The sequence below is a fragment of the Centruroides vittatus genome, unplaced genomic scaffold (genome assembly GCF_030686945.1).
Source record: "Centruroides vittatus isolate TY-2023 unplaced genomic scaffold, ASM3068694v2 contig_439, whole genome shotgun sequence".
Taxonomy (NCBI): domain Eukaryota; kingdom Metazoa; phylum Arthropoda; class Arachnida; order Scorpiones; family Buthidae; genus Centruroides; species Centruroides vittatus.
In genome coordinates, this window is record NW_027122239.1 from 2513902 (window position 1) to 2531635 (window position 17734).

Consider the following 17734-nt stretch of genomic DNA (forward strand, 5'->3'; position numbering starts at 1 on the left):
ATTGGATTGACTCTGGAAAAGGTTATTACACTTGTAGTCCTGAAAAGATGACAATAAATTAGATTTAAAAAATTTAAATAAAAATATTCAAAATAAACAATTATTTAGTCTAATATCTTTATTTTTCATCTTAAAAATTTTACTTGAAAGTTTTTATTATATGTAGAAAAAATGAAACTCTTATATGAATATACAGGGTGTAGATACAAAAATTTGCACCATGCTATATCTTTCTTCTACTATGCAATAACTAAATGCACTTGCATTAGAGTATATAGATAATTGCTAGTGGGCTGTTTATTGGTTTGGATGCCATTCACCCCAACCCTCTTCTCATGGAGGCAAATCCCGTCTTGAGTCCTACGAAAGATAATGGCATAGTTTAAATTAGAAAGTTAAGAGAGAAAGCAACTAGATACCATCAAAGAATGAATGGTGAAATCATGTGAGGCTTTTCTTCGTGGTCTGAAGTGATCAAGGCCTAGCCTTCATTGGAGTGCATGATGTCCAGACAAATAGCTTACTACCAATTATCTATTCTCCAGTTCAATCACAGTTAATATATAGTAGAAGCAAGATATAGCCTGTTGCAATGTTTGTCTCTCTACACCCTGTTTACACTATATAAAATGTTTCTCTTTTTTTGTTTATAGGTTTGATAAATGTACATTTAATGAGTTTATATTGTTTATTGATACATTTTTTTATTATAATTATAAGAATGGATATTTTGAAAGAAAATCACTATAAATAGAATTAAATGTTATATTTTGTTTGTGGCAAAGAATCATTATTAAAACAAAAATCCAAAAATAATTGGCAATGAATAAGTTTAATTAAGTATATATTTATTTTTATAATAATTAAATAACACCAACAAAAGTTCATTTATAGTACAGTATAGTATAATAATTTCATTTATAGAGGTTGATAGTGAATTATTTACAATTTAGAAAAATGATTGATTTGTAACTCATTACAAATTTATGAAAACAGAAATATCTTATGAACCAAATGCACTTGAATGAGATATCTCAAATTATATTGTAGATAGAACTATTTCAATTTTTTAAGGTCAACATGAAACAAGATTTGTTAGATGCACTTATTTAATGTCTACAATAATTTTAGTGATAAATTGGCTAAATTAGTCATCACAATCATTCTTAACAATAGCGTTTTTCTTTTAGTAAAAAATTTGTAATTAATGTTAGCCTGAATATGAAATATTTTTAGTTTTGGAATGTTGTAACTGTAAAGAAATCTGTTTAAACACAGTGCATCACTTAAAGTGCATCTTTATTAGAATAAATGGGACCATATAAGAAATTAAAAATCAATATATTAATTAAACAATAAACTATTCAATTTATAAAGATTATGCAGTTGCCATAACTTGAATAATTTATAAATATTTTGTGTGTACTAAGTAAAAAAAATTTTCATTTGAAATTAGTTAGTTTCCAACTTTTTTTTTAGTTACCGAATTGTTTACTATTTAATTCCTGTTTAATTTAAGTATCTGTGGTTATTCATATTTACTAAATTTCATTTTATAAATTCTTAGTTTTCTTCATTTTTATTTTGTTTTATAATTTATTCATAAAAATTGCTAATGTAATTAAATTTATTTTGATTCTTTTTTTTATTAAATACTTAATGATGATGTTTAATAATCCAGAATTTTTAAAATTAAACATAAAATAGCATGATTTTAATATAATTAATAATAGATTAATTTCCTACTATTTATCAAGCTTTACGAAAATTATTTTTCATAAATAATACAGTAAACAAATTATGTTTAAACATTTTTATATGTTTTATGAAACTTTTATATTATAACAATGTGTAGGAAATATTTTTATGATTACAATATTAAAATTTAATTAATTCAATAACTATGATTTCATAGAGATAATGAATTAGTTTTGTAATTTGTTGATGCACAGAGTTCAGTTGTTAATTATTCAGTTATTCATTTTTAGAAGCATCCAGAGCTGGGAGTATGTGATGGAAGTATTAAGGGACAGCGCTATTTTCAGTGTAGTGGTAACAGTGGTGTTTTTGTAGCTATCAATAGGTTACGACTCCATCTTTGTGGTTACAAGCATACATCTAGCAGTAAACTAATTGATCATCTTGATTCTAGATTAAGTAAGTATAATTTGTGAAGTATCAAAAAAACAAAACTTATGTTGTTATAAAATTAAATTATTCTATAATATAATTTTTAGAATAATACTTAGTAATTTTGAACAAACATGATATATATTGTAATATTGAAAGTCCCAAATTAAACTATTCTTTAATTTAAAAGTAAAAAAATCATCTTGCAGTTAAATTCCTTAATTTTTTTTAATTAAGTTGCTATGCTTGAAATATTGTCTGAAATAGTTTCTTTATTTAGCTCCAGTAAAGAAAATATTTACTCAGATCGTAGTTCATCCACCAAAATAAATAATTTATCGGACAAACAAAGTTTAAAAGAAACTAGATTTTGATATAAATAAAGTATTTGAAAGATAAAGAATATTATTTAAAATTAAAAAAATATATTGAATTGAGTAAATTTTATATATTATATTATATATTTATAAAAATAAAATCATAAAAATTACCGATAAGTAAATTACCTGTTTACTGAGGTTTAAATTTATTAATTTTTAAATAATGGAATTTTAAAATTATTTTAAGTCTATTTATTAAATATTTTTATGCTTTTTTTTTAATTTGCTTTATTGAACAATACTTTGAACATTATAAGTTTCAAATTTCTAAAATTATATTATCTCCTTTTATTGAATTTTCTTAATGAATACTGTTTTTATGCCACATTTTTATTTCTTTTCCAGGCTCACTTTTAAAGGTGACCTTAAAAAAGTTTATTATTATGTTTATAAACCCTTTATATTATTGAAAAGTTTTGTTTCTTCAAATGAAAAATATAGTGTTTTTTTAATTATACACTTTAGTTTTGTTTTATATAAACTTATAACTACAGAACATCATGTTTTAACATTATTTCACAAGTGGTATGGATCAATTATATGTCTAAAATGAAATTAAATTCAGAACTGTAATTAAACTAAATTGCAGATTTTAACTAAATTAACTCTTATAGTATTTTACCTAATCAATAATTGCATTCTAATCGTACTGTAGACCAAAATGACTCATGATTAATAATTTTGATAACTTACATTATCACAAAATTAAATACAATTAATGACAATAAATACATTTTAATAGAATAATGAAAATAATAATAATAAAAAATTATGAAAAAATTTAGTTCATTTAAATTATTAAATAATGTATAATAGTTGAGATAATTATATTAAAATTTAAAATAAAACTATTATTAATTAACTTTATAAATCATAATTATTTAAATTTTTAATATTTTTTTTAGTTAAAAAAGCAGATATTTGAGTTTAATGTAATTTTTGATATTATTATTATTAAATTTATCATGTATGTTAATCTCTGTTAACTCTATTTTAGGCATTAATTTTATTAAATTTAGATGACATTAAAAATAAATTTTTGGATATAATTACAGTTAAATAAAGTGTAAGAATTTTTCTTCTACTTTTATGTGCTTTAAAATTTTAATGGAAATTAAAATTACTAACTTAATTATCATTCTTTATAACACTATTTTATTATCTTTTTCACTTTCATAATAAATTTTAAAATTATTTCCTTTTTACTAATCATAGAAGACAGTTATAATTATTCCTGTTTAAATAATAATTAATTCATGAGAATGTGTAGAAAATTTGAATGAAATTATATTCAGTTTTATAAAAATAATTTTAATGCTTTATAAACTGAAAATTATTTATAATCTTGATTATTTAAACAATTTTTCTTATAAAGCATTTAGTAAATATATCAATTTGTTCTTTTTTTTTTTAAATTCTTTAATAGAAATAATAAAATTCTTCAATAAAATTAAACTTTTAAATTATAGATATAGAATTGTTTTATTTTTATAAATTTAATTTTTGTAAGAGTAATTAATTATCATCACTAAAAAAATAAGTAAAAAACAAAGTTTGTTTTTTAAATTATAAAATGAAAACTAAGCTTAAAGATTAATTGTTAAATGTAAAGTGATAATAAATTTATTTAAAATGAATATAATATCATTTCTGTTTTGCATTTTATTAATAAAAATTGTAAAAAGAATGTTAATAAGTGATAAGAAACTTATTGAAGTGTAAATATCAGATAACTAATATAAAATAAATTTACTAATTCTAAAATAATGATACAAAAGTTGTTTGAGTTTTTTTATTTTTAAATACTCAATTATTGTTATTTTATTTTACAATATAAAAACTGTGATTTTTCCACTTGATATTAGGAAAATTCATTCAGATATTTATGTTATAAACAAAATAAGCATTCAAAAATATCTTAATATTTATTTATGTTTCAGGAAACTGTATATTTGTTGGAAAATCTGAAATAAATCTAACTAGTTCATTTTCTACTAAAAATTTAGTGTTAATTTTTGTTTGTATTTTCTATTATTCAAAATGAGTTTAATGCAACAGCTGTGATGCTAGCTGATTATTTTAGGAAATACCTAGGGCAATGAACTTTTATTGAATAGAAATGCATCAGATACTTTTGACTCTCTTTCAATCTTTTATAACTGTACAAATTGTTTTGCAAATATCCAGGTTTTCATGTTTTTTTTTAAATGTATGATTGCAAATAAATATTAAATATTTCTTTAAAAATTTATATATTTATAAATAATTTCCTTCTCAAATTCATTATCATCAACATCATCATAAAGTATTGTAGAATAAATAAGAAATAGTTTTTGTTTAAATTTTCTTTTAATCTAATTTCTGCAAATGAACACTCCTAAGTTATATATATATATATATAGTGTAGAAGAATTAGTTTTTTTTTAAATGAGAACACACATCTTAAGTACTGATGAGGTAATTGCATTTAGATGAAATTTAATATAAAATGATTCAAATTTCTTTCAATTTTGTTGCTGTTTTGTAAGCAAAAACTATAAGTTAAATATAACAAATAACATCAAATTTTATTGTGTAAACATATAAAATTATACCTTTTATATAGGAATATAAATTTTATTTCAGACAACACTCAAGTTTATAATAAAATCATACATTTTTTTCTTTCTTGATCTAATGAAATCAACTTCTTCATTTGAATTTCCTATCATGCTTTTTTTTTTAAAGTTTTACAAATAAATTAATTTAAAAAAACTATTTTATTGGAGTAATATTCAGCATAATACACATTCTGAGCACTTTCAGATCACTAAAGCCCATCTTCAGGGGTACTAATTCTCAAAGTAAACAATTTAAAAGAAAAGAAAACTTTCAATATATTCAATTACAAATCTTTAAAATAATTTAGAGAATTTAAGTACTAAAAGTGAATGAATAGTTTTTATTCCAGATTCTTTATTTCGTAAATCTGAAGTGGTTCCTGAAGTAAATTGTGTATTTATATGCTACGTATTTAGGTTTATGATACTTCATTTGTTAAAAATTTTTACCAAAGGGTGTGTCAATGTAAAGATTAAATGGAAAACTATCATAATATTTTATAAAGGCATTTTTATATTGTAATGGAATTATAAGGAAAAATATATAAATAAATTTATTTTTTACATTTTCAAATGTTTAAAACAATTTCAAAAGAAATTTCAAATCAAAAACAATTGAAAACTGGTACAGTACCTGTAAGCTAAATTTCATCTTTTATACATGCATTTTAAAGTTTCTTCAATATTTATATGTAAATATGTTGTTATTCTATTATTGATATCTGATAAAATATTAGACTTAAATATTTGCTTACATGTATACAATGTATTACCTGTCTCAATTTTCGTAGCTTTTTTCATTATTTTTTAATTATTTAATGCTGCAAAAGCTTATATTTTATTGAACTAATTGAATGTCCATTCTGAATAGCTACTATTATGTTATCAATCAATGAGGAATAGAAAAGATTTTGGACCTCTAGGCAATAAGCAGAAATGCTATTTGATCAATTGATTCATTATATTAGGTACCAGTTATATTATTTATTACATATCATATTAATTTTCACAAAATTGAAATATTTTATATTTGAAAATTTTCAAAATTCAGTTTTTTTTCAATATTTTGTTGTTAAAAATTTTAATTTTAAAAAAGATTTTTACTAAATTAATGACTAATTAACGATATTTTATTGGAAAAAATCTGTATTAAATTAGGAAAATACAATTGTTTCCCCTGATAATATAAAGTGCGTTTTATGAATTTGGTTTTAACGTTTTCTTTCAATCCATTTATTCTTTGTGAAAATTTCATTGAACTCGATACATTTTTATGAATAAAATGAGAATATTTAAGATTTCTAATTTATTTATTAATATACTTATTGATAACAATAAGCCTATATCTTAGTACTCTACGATGGACAGAGCGCCAGTCTTTAGCTGTGGCGGGAAACTGAACATTAATCAATATTCTGTGACCTCACAGCATGCCCAGCAATGTCCTGAACATCTAGGCAATCGGTAAAGTAAAATATTCCTGATTTCGAGGAAATACTCCCTAACGATAATTTTTATGTGGTCCAACAGAGCTACGATAGTTACGTCTTCCCATAAATTATCATATATACCTTGCATGCTCAAGTTCTGGTGTAACACCTGTAAGTATCTGTACACATTTGTGTTCTGCAAATGCTATTTTCGGATACGTCTAAAGGTGAACGTATTCTCGTAAATAGTAACACGATTTTTCGAAGTCGCTTTCGATTAATTACGATTTTTTCTATTTGCATATTAAATTAAGAAAATAATCACGCTTCGTTTTTTAAATGATGCCATTTCTCCCCCTCAAGATCTGTCATTTAGTCTTTTTTTCTTCTTCTTCTTTAGCAACATGTTCATTTATCACGTTCCGTCGTCGAATTTTTTTTTTGAATCATTCTATGAATCAAAAATCCTTAATTTATAGTAAATAGTGCATTTAATTTTTGTACTTAGTTTTGGTCTAATTGCTAAATTATATACATACATATAATTTCTTTTTTTTTCGAATTTTATTGCCGGGTTTTAAATATAACTAGGCGAATTATTCTCATTTCGTCCGGATCCTTAGTTTAAAATGTGGTCTTCTATCTGGCAAACGTCCAAGTCACATGATCATACCGGCTGTCGCTGTCGCCATTTTGTAAGTTTGACAGATATCAATGAACACAAACTGTCGTTTCTCATATGGGATAGATGCGTCTTTTTAACGTTTCTTTATAATTTAAGTCACAGCTTAGCTTTTCACAGCATGAAAACATAATGGATAGAATTTTGGAGTAGTGTCGATTTAAAATATACATTGTAGTTTCTTGTCGCACTGCGACCTGTTAAGATTTTGAAATTACGAGTATTTTGCACCTCTTGACATTTTATAAAATTCAGTTTAATTTTTTTTTCATGAGTAACTTATGAATTAAAATGAATTAGTATTATTTACTTGAATGATTTTTATATTTTATTTTTTTGTGTAATTTCAAAAAAGTTTTTTTTGTGTGTGTGTGTGTGTGTTCAAATAATTAATATTATTTTATGCGTCATTTCACCCGTTAATTATAACTTTACAAATGTCTCTTATGAAATATTTATTATTTTATCAATTGTATTAAAACTAAAAAAATAAATAAACTTTTGTTAAACCCGTGCATTTCCTTCTCGGGAAAGGAAGAATAATCTTATATTGTTTTATTTTATCCTTGCGAAACTTTAGGTGAACACCTAATTCATTTTAATTGTTAAAAGAAAATTGTTTAATTTACGCTTTGTTTCATTCGAAGGAAAGATTTAAGAAAAGGAATAAATAAAATAACGGTTAAAACAAAATTTTTTTTAAATGGTCGTTAATTCAAATTTTTAAATTAGCAAATAGCAGAACGGATGTCGATTTCGATTTTTAAAATCCACGAATCACGACTCATTTATCATATTTCAAAACATTGTCAGCTATTTTAAAATCTGTTTAGTATAATATAAATATTTCATTTTAATCCTAAATTATTATTAAAATTTTGAAAAAGTATTACATGTAATACGAACGTTCACACACACAAAGTCCCAGTTATGAAAATGATTTAGTACATTTAAAAAATATATATATATTTTTCCCATTTTAATTTGTCTTTAACGTTTTAATAGATATCGATTGTTCAAATGTAAAGATTTTAACACGCATTTAAAACTTATTCTTACTATATAAGGCTATTTATTATTCGTGTCTTTCATTACATGCATGACAAGAGGTTGATTTTTACCTTGGTCTGCCGTAAGACTCCACCTTACTTGTGACGAAATTACCTTACGTAATTCTCTCCGGCAACAATCTCTGCTTGATACATCTGGTTTTCATTTAGTTGGTACCGTTTAAAGGGATAGCTGCGGTCACGTGACAGTCGCGGAAGCTAGTTTTGTCCGTCGACAAAGTTTACCTGTTTTCGAGTAACCGCGCTCGTGTCATGCCATGCCATTAGGATTGATATTCCGTGAGTATTGCTCTCTTCGAATCGTTATTCATACTACTGCATCGTGGATTTTTATTATTCTTTTTCTTATTTATCGTTTGCGTGCTTTCGTTGTCGACACGTGACCATTCGTTGACCCTCGCGATTGCGGAAGGGGGTTTATAATCTGGATTAGAACTGGGTCACGGTTAAAGGGACTTTTTAAATAACCTATTTTGGCTGGCGATAAACTTTCTGGGAATTTTTAAATTTATGACAATTCCGTTTATATATATATATATATATATATATATAAAACTGCACGCAGTGTTTTGTTTGATCACTTTAAATATATATAGGCCTAAATGTATACGAAAGTGGATCGTGTAAAAATCCCGTTCTATTGCATTTTGAAGATTGTAGACTGACTCAAGACTTTAAAACACTTTTAATCTAATACCACGTCGTGTAACATTATAACACGAAATTGAAATTCGAATCAAATTTGACATGTTTCGTATTTGGTAATGGAAAGTTATATACGTTCTTCTTCTTAGTCAAGTTACAGTCGAAGGATGGAGAAAGAAAATTTGTTTATTGCTACAGTCACAGGATTCGTATATATACATATATTTTATTAATTAATATGTTTTTTTATGTAGTAAAAAAAAAGTCGAAAGAACGGAAAGCGTGTCTGCACGTCAAGGTCAATGGTGTCTGATGCTAAGAATCGATAAATTTTGGAATGGCGACGAATGTCTGAGACAATTCCTACTTTCTATAGGATTCGGCATTGTTACAATCGAGATGCAAGTGGGACGACATCTCGTATAATAATGTGACACTTTCTCGAATCGACCTTTGTCATTTCGCATGTAAAACTTTCTAAAAATCGATAGTTTAAACTTCATTTTTAAGCTATTGCAATAGAATATTATTCTCCCTTCTCTCCTCTTTTTTTTTTTAATATTATAGTCGAAGTGATAATGGAAGAAGTTTCGATACTTTCAATAATTCCTTTGACTTCGGTACAGGATCAGAAGTTATTTTCGGTGCGTTCAATCTCTCCGGAAGATGGAAAACCTCTTTCACACATGATTTTGTTGGTTATTACTCCGTCTTTCTTCGGCTTCTTAATATTTGACTCGGATTAGCGAGATGGATTTGCTCTCTCTCTCTCTCTCTCTTTTTTCCTTTCTTATCAGTCTTTCGAAGCACGTGCCGTATACTAAATCTGTATATAAGGATATTTTAAAATAAAAATAATATTTAGGAATCATAACCCGTGTTGTATTAGAAAATCGTGACGCGTAAACACTTTAACCAGTAGTTCGAGTCATCCGTTTCGAAACGAACGAGGACGAAAGTTTTGTGGTTGCCATATTGAGTAATTATTATTATTTTGTCATGCAGTGTCGATTCATCCGCCGTTAAAGTAATACCTTGAGCTATTTTAGACACAAGGAGGATGGATAAGATAGTTTCAAAAAGCGTATACGAAAGTAACTTCAATGGAACTATCTCATCTGAATATCGATCGTGTATCCTCCTTTGTGTTCTCCCAAAGTTAAACAGCGAAAGTAGTTCGTGACACGATTCATCAGTTTGTGTAATGTCAGTCACGATTTTCTTGTTTAGAGTAAGTCAGCATTTTACGGGTTCCGTGATTCCGGCACAATCCCCTCCTCTTATCGGATTTTGAAAGGGCCATCGCGAGTGGCATCCAGTTTAAATATCAATAAAAAGGGTTGATTAATTAATTTTAAGTCAATCTACTCTCTTTAACGATGATCTAATAAGCGTGACTAAATAGAAATTAAAGCAATATCCTAGTTAACCGTACAGGAATAGGTTTTAAAAGAGAAACAGAAAAATGCTTTTTCTGTTCTGTTTGGTTTTCTATTTTTAAAAGCCGTTTCGGTCGTGTGATTCAGAGATTATTTTAAAAAATGCTCCGATATTTAACCGTTTATTAATATAAACGGATTTACGAAAGATTATATCTTTAAAAAATAGAGAAGATAAGCGAGAACGTTAGCGTTTTATGTTCGGGAGAAGTGACTTTCGTTTATCTTTTATTCAGCGAGTTGTACCTCATTCAAGTTCTTTATTTTTAGAAAACTAAATGGCAATCGGCGCACGATGGAAAATCTCTAACAAGATCGCATCTAGTCGTTTTTTCTTTAACCTTTCGGTTCCTTTTTCTCCCACTCTTGTACCGAGTTGGCAGAGTAGAATAGGAAATCAATCGTTGGTATTTTTATCAGTTGTCGTTCCACTCATTTATTCCGTATACGTTTTTTTAAAATGTTTAATTCGGCTCCCATCCTTCTACTAAATTCGAATTTTGCTTACTTCGAAATCTACTGGTTTTATAGCGAAGGAGAGGGTTCGTTTCCGATGTGGCACTCGTTGCGACACAGGTCGATAGTTTTTGCACCAGACGGGTTTTTCCACCCCCTCTTTCGGCCATTTTAAATCGGCAAATGTATTTATATACGATATATATTCGAAGTAGACGTCACATCCCATCCGGTGCTTCTTTTATGTACGAGTTTTGACGCTTGGCCCGATGCCCGTTACTTCGTTCGCCGCACAACGGTTGTAGAGCGCATATAGTTAAGAGTCCCGGTCGAGTCAACGTCCAACGGTATGTCGCATAGTGACAGCCGGACCATGTACTTTGACACTTGATGACAACTTCATGGACTGCATATGCGTTAAGAAGAAATACGGATATCCTCTATCCGAAGTGTACTTGCCATGTGAGTAGCATTTTGCCTTTCGTCGTCATTGCGTTAACTGTCGCTCGATAACTGGCGATTCTCCTTTAATGCCTAGTGTTAGTATACAGCCAAGGTGCTTGTTTTTATTCGTTTTTTAAAAGTATTTTTAAGCGTCGTGGGTCACCGAACCACAATACAGAATTTTGGTTTTATGATTATCAGTGCGTGAACGTGTTTTTTTTTTTTTATTTTTGCTTAGGTTTTCAGTCGTTCCTGCAATTTTAAGTGTATTTTAATCCCACCGATTTTATATGATTGATTGAGATAGATAAGTGCGGTGTGCAGGTGTCAGTTGTGCTTCCTTTTTTCTTTCCATAGGCATTAAGCTGCTATGGTCTGTGGAATTTTTATTTTTTGCTTCCTGAAAGTTTGAGACTACTGTACTAAGTAGTGTGCTAAATTATTTATAAGAAAGGTGGAAGAATAAGTGGTTGTTAAGTAATAAAAATTAACCAGGGATTTATCCTAAAACAGGTTCGCCTAATTCGGGAGCTTCGGGAACCACTTCGAAACCTCAACCCATCCCTCTCGAGGCCGTCTGTTCCGCGGGGACGCCGCCTCCGCCGCTGAAGTTCGGAGACAGGGTGGTCTGGATAAGCGACACGGGACCCGAGTACGGAGAGGTCAGATGGTTGGGTAAATTGCCGGACGTGGGTTCCGACTGGATGGTGGGAGTTGAATTTGTAAGTCACCAGAATATCTGGACGGTTCTCCAATTATTAAACAAGTAATTTTGTTCGTGGCAAACAACGCAAAAGAAATCAAAACAAAAACTTGATAAAATTCAATCTTGTTTGTGCTGATTGTGGAATCGAATTTATTATCTAGGATAATCCGGTAGGTACAGGAACTGGAAAGTACAATGATTATCAGCTATTCGAAGCCAAGTTGAATCATGCGTCTTTGGTACCTATAATTGGACTGATGAAAGCCGATGACTTTTTAGGAGATAAGTTACAAGGTTTGTAATTGATAAAACTAAGAAAAGTATTGATATTTTAATTGACTTTTGAAAGTTTAATAGACTACCGAGTCGGTATTGAAAATTTAAATAATTTTTACCTTTAAAGATAGTTTTACAAAATAAGTAAAGTTAAAAAGTTTTATTTAGTAAGAAAAATAAATCACTAGAAATAAGAATAATGCAGTAAATTAAAAGTTAAAGAAAAAGAATTCACATTTTTTTTATTAGGATATTTTCTAACTTAACAATTGATGAAAAAATGTTTTGACTGTTCTCCTTATCTTATAATAGAATCAATTTTAAAATTGGTTTTTGCATTGAATTTGAACTTATGATGGATATTGTAATTTATTTTTTTTATGTCAAAATAAAAATTATTAATATAACCACAAGTCCTAACCTTGATTATTTTGGTAGAAACATCTGGCACACCGCCCAGGCCGAGGAGAAAGAAAAAAATTTCTGAATCTCAAGCAAATGAACGTGTAGAGAAATATGGATTAGGTATATAATTTAGTATTTTATAAATTATATATATATGTGTTTGTTGAATTTATATAATATATTTTGTTGTTTTATTAAGTTGGCAATGTTTTTAAAACTTTTTTAATTAGATGATATATTATAGTTTTGATCAAAAGGATAATCAAACAGTTGTGTTGTTAAATTCTTACCTAAAATTATGTTAATTCAGGTGAGGAAAATAGTTTGCCGGTCATTTCAAAATGCGGCTCTTGTTTATCGGCGGGAAGTCCCAGAGCGGTAAGGAAAGGACTGTCGGTGCCAAACGACATTTCGGAGATAAGTCATCTCATTTCGTACGACTCTCTGTTACCGTCGACCCCACCTTCGTCGGAATCGTTGCCTAACTATTCAAATATACTTCTAAACGAAAACAATATATCCAACTCTACTCCATCGGTTAATCCGTTGTATGAAATGTTAAGTGAAAAGAGTAAGAATTTATATTATAGTTCATTTTTTGCAATCGTTTTATGATTTAAATATTCTAAATAAAGCAAATCATCTTAGGTAAATCTACACCCAAGATTGGAATAACTAGAGTGGATGATACAAATAGCTGTTCGAATGTAATCAATGCTTCTCATCAAGTGAAAAAAGGTGTTAAGTCGTCTAACGAAACCAATTCTGGCAAGTCGGAATATTCGTCCGATTTAGAAGTGGGGTCAGTGGTAGAAGTTGCCATTAATGGTGTTCCTTGTTACGGAGTTATTAAATGGATAGGAAGAATCGGAGAAGGGCAAAATAATAATAAATTAGTTGCTGGTATAGAAATGGTAAATTAATAAAATTCACTCGAGTTGAATTTTTGAAAATAACTTTTGAAACTTTTGTAATTTTTTTTTTTTTTTTTTTTCAATTTTAGGAAGAGGAAAGTTCCTGCTGTACGGACGGAACATTCGGGGGAAAAAGGTATTTTACCTGCCCTCCGCGAAAGGCCTTTTTTGTTCATCTAAACCAGTGCCGAAAAGATGGCCGCTTTCTCGATACGGAAAGACGTAAAAGTGCCGGTAAGAAAATTTTAAACATACGTTTATTTTAAATTTCAAAAACAAAGTAATATTTTGTATTTCTAGTTTTTGGAAGTATAGACTGCCCTTCGGTAAGTGGTGACGTTCCACCACTTTGTAATCCTGATGATTTAAAGCAATTATATGGTAAAAGTAAAGGCATCCAGGGGCATCATAATTCCTGTTACTTAGATGCAACTTTATTTGCAATGTTTTCTTGTACTAGCGTGTTCGATTCGTTATTGCACAGACCCCGAAATAAAGACGATATTGCCGAGTATGACGAAGTCCAATGCGTCTTGAAAGAAGAAATCGTTAACCCTTTAAGAGCGTAAGTACAGTTTTCTTCATTTTTGGAGGTGAAACAAATTACTGATTTTCATATTTACTATTATCAAAGATAATTATTTTCCATAAATTTATGAAAATATTTATTGTATTAGAAACTTTTATGTGCGTGCAGATAGAGTAATGAAGTTAAGGAAGTTACTAGATAAATTGAGCTCTGTAAGTGGTTTGACAACTGAAGAAAAGGGTAAGCATGATTTTTCTGAAAAATAGTGTATATAAATAATAATTTTAAATATAGCAAGTTTAATATTTTACTTCTACCCGGTAATTTTTCATTTGTTATTTAGAGATGCATTCCCACAGCTACAGAACTTTGACATTTAATTAATTTATTTAGTTAAGTGTAGTTTTACTCATTACATTAGCCAGCATAGTTGTGTCCAGCAAAATATTTGCTGTGAAAAATTACTAAGTTACAAATAAATAGAGAAAATAAAAGAAACAAATAAATTTATTTATATAAAACTTATAAAATTTCTCAATATACAACATTAATACTTTAATGACTTAAAAATAGATATCACCTTAGTATTCTGTATAGATGGACGCAGATTTGAGTATGGCCTGGTCGATACTAATAAAGACTAAGGATCTGTTTGGAGATGCTTACAAGTTTCACTGCTAAGACAAGTTGTTCAATGATATACCAGTTATTACCAGACTCACTGATCTTAGAGAGTGGATTAGAGAATGATCAACCAACCAGTGGCATAGTGAGGAGGGGCAAGGGGATGGATGTATCATGCCCCGGGTGCCACTCGCAGAGGGGCGCCCAAATGTTTCTGTAGGGAGGGGGCGCCAATAAAGTGTCGTGTCCTGGACGCCAGTTATGTTCGCTATGCCACTGTAACCAATTTCTGATGATGTCATTCATTCATTCATTCACTGCTACCAATCAATTGGTAAGCATTTCTGAACAGACTCTTATATTAACAAACATAAGTTCGTATGTCCATTCATTATGTTAGCTTTTCTCCAAAAACATTTGAATAATCCTGTAAATATTTTCACAATTGATTTGCGTGTGGAAATGAATACCTGCCTATGACATAACTGAACACAGATTTTGTTTATTCTTCATTTATCTGCAAGAGTTCTTCACTTAGGGACCATTTTATTCAAAAGAAATGATGTCTGTTTCCCGACCAAAATTTTACAATAATCTTTTTATTAATAAATTAAATTAAAAATACATTTATATTTTTTGTTTTAATACATTGTAAAGTTTTTCAAAAGAATTTGTTTTCGAAGAACTGCTTTTCTTTGATGTGCTTTGTAACCACTTCTGATATACAATAATTAACAATGCTACAGTACGTTGTTCCAAAACATTTCCTTTTCTTAAGTCGGAAATAACTTGTACCTCGTAAGACTTAACCATATTTATATTTATCTATATTTTACCAATATTTACAAAAAAAAATCTCCCAAATCATATGCTTACTAAGTGTGCTAAAATTTTCATGTTGCCACTTGACTATAGCCCAGCTATCGTATACCCTGGCAGGGAGGAGCAGCAATAGAAGAGTGAAATTGGCCACATTTTTGCTTATTATTTAAAATGAAATTTTTAAATAACAAAATAGATGCAATTGGATTCATCTACATCAACTAAGCTTCAAACTGATATATCAAATGTAAATGCAATTTGTACAAAAATACTTTAACGAATTAGACATACATTTTCACCTTAGTGTATTCCTTCTATATAGATAAATATACAGTACAATCTTGGTAATGCAACATAAATGAGACCAGAATGATGTCAAATTAAGGAGATTGCCTGTTTAATGGAAGTTCATACATGTTGGTGAATTAATGATTTAAACACAATGAAAATGTGATTAAATATGAATACAATTGACATAATGGAAACATTTGAGCGCACAAATGAATTTGACAGCAACTGTTAACGAATCATCAAGTTGATTCCACGCCCGACATTGTACGGAATACGATATCGAGCTTCGGCTGTCAAGTCCGAGCTCTACCTTTAATACTGCACCTAAGCCCGAGCTTGGGCACAATATTAACGGAAAGATGTTCAAATTTAGTGGAAACCGAAGTTTGAACTAGTGAAAGCTCGGCTACAACTCGACAACACTGCTAAGTGTCAAATAGTATTGGATTACTGGATATATGGAACTAGCAAATGGCAGATTACCAAGTTTGTACTGTTTGTGCAACACATTATAATTTCTCTAATGTGGCTATTTATTTAAAAAATAAGTGTTGTTTTTAATTTGCAACCAAAAAACAAAATTGAAAACATTATATATCTGTTAATTTATGAACTGAACATTTTTAGATATTTGCGGTTGATAAACATGTACATATTTATAAAAAATGAAGTAAATCGATAACTGTGTATATATTTTGCAATTGCAATATACTTATAAATGTGATAATAGTTACGGTAGTAGCATCAAAAATTATACAAAGAAAGCATATTTTTCTAATTTTAAGCCATTTTAAAAATTCAGTTAATGAATTTAGAAGGTTAATTTTAAAAAGTTGACATAAAATAGTAAATATCAGCATTATATTTAAAAATCTCATTTTAGATGTTTTATACTAAAATTGATTTTATTTTATTAGATCCTGAAGAATTTCTTAATTCACTCCTAAACCAGATTCTTAAGGCTGATCCATTCTTAAAATTAAGGTAGTTAAAAACTCAAATATTTATGATCTGTCTTAATTTAAGTAAATGTATAAATTGATAAAGAACCAGTTTAATTCTTTTTTTTTAGTTCAGGTCAAGAGTCTTATTTCTATCAACTTTTTGTAGAAAAAGATGATAAATTATTATTGCCAACTGTTCAGCATCTATTTGACCAATCTTTTCTTGCTTCGGATATTAAACTACAAGAAGTAAGTTTTATACAGTATTTATAATAATTTAAAGAAAAGTAAAAATAAATAAGTATACTACTTGTTTTTAAATAGGTACCATCTTGCCTTCTCATACAAATGCCGAGGTTTGGAAAACAGTTTAAAATGTATCCTAGGATAATTCCAAGCCTTTATTTAGATATTACGGACGTTTTAGAAGATTGTAAGTTTTGTTTACTTATGAGATATTAATTTGGGAAAAAATCTTCACATTCTAATAGTTAAAATATTAGCTCCTAGACAATGTACGGTGTGCGGACAGGTTGCAGAATGCGAATGTAAAGAATGTTTTGGTCATTTTGGCGACGGGCTAGATACGATTGCATTCTGTCAAAAGTGCATGGACAAAGTAAGAATATTTTTGTAAAATCTTTAATTAATCTTATATTTTATCCAAATAACATATGGTTCTCCAAACAGAGCCACAGTCATAAAAAGCGTTTGAGGCATAAAAGTACTAAATTGAAAATCCCGCCAGAGTTCAAAATGCTGAAAGATCACATGCCCGTTCCAAGAGTGTACATGGAGTTATTTGCCGTAGTGTGTATAGAAACGAGTCATTATGTTTGTTTTGTTAAATGTGGCAGTGGACCAGATGCTCCCTGGTGCTTTTTTGATAGTATGGCCGACAGGAAAGGTAAAACTCAAGTACATCTTATACATAATATTACTATAGA

The 17734-nt window shown here is 28.5% G+C and overlaps 1 protein-coding gene across 2 annotated transcripts in view; it reads left to right on the forward strand.

Annotated features, from left to right (window-relative positions):
* CYLD (ubiquitin carboxyl-terminal hydrolase CYLD) overlaps positions 1–17734 on the forward strand; it is a 42582-nt gene that overhangs the window by 23891 nt on the left and 957 nt on the right. For both annotated transcript variants that reach the window (XM_067272472.1, XM_067272471.1), the window contains exons 3-16: positions 1989–2157; positions 11790–11998; positions 12144–12276; positions 12697–12783; positions 12974–13234; positions 13312–13577; positions 13667–13811; positions 13878–14142; positions 14255–14346; positions 16761–16827; positions 16916–17036; positions 17112–17220; positions 17291–17406; positions 17478–17694. In XM_067272472.1, coding sequence (XP_067128573.1) covers positions 1989–2157; positions 11790–11998; positions 12144–12276; positions 12697–12783; positions 12974–13234; positions 13312–13577; positions 13667–13811; positions 13878–14142; positions 14255–14346; positions 16761–16827; positions 16916–17036; positions 17112–17220; positions 17291–17406; positions 17478–17694 — 2257 coding nt within the window. The remainder of the gene's footprint in view (positions 1–1988; positions 2158–11789; positions 11999–12143; positions 12277–12696; positions 12784–12973; positions 13235–13311; positions 13578–13666; positions 13812–13877; positions 14143–14254; positions 14347–16760; positions 16828–16915; positions 17037–17111; positions 17221–17290; positions 17407–17477; positions 17695–17734) is intronic.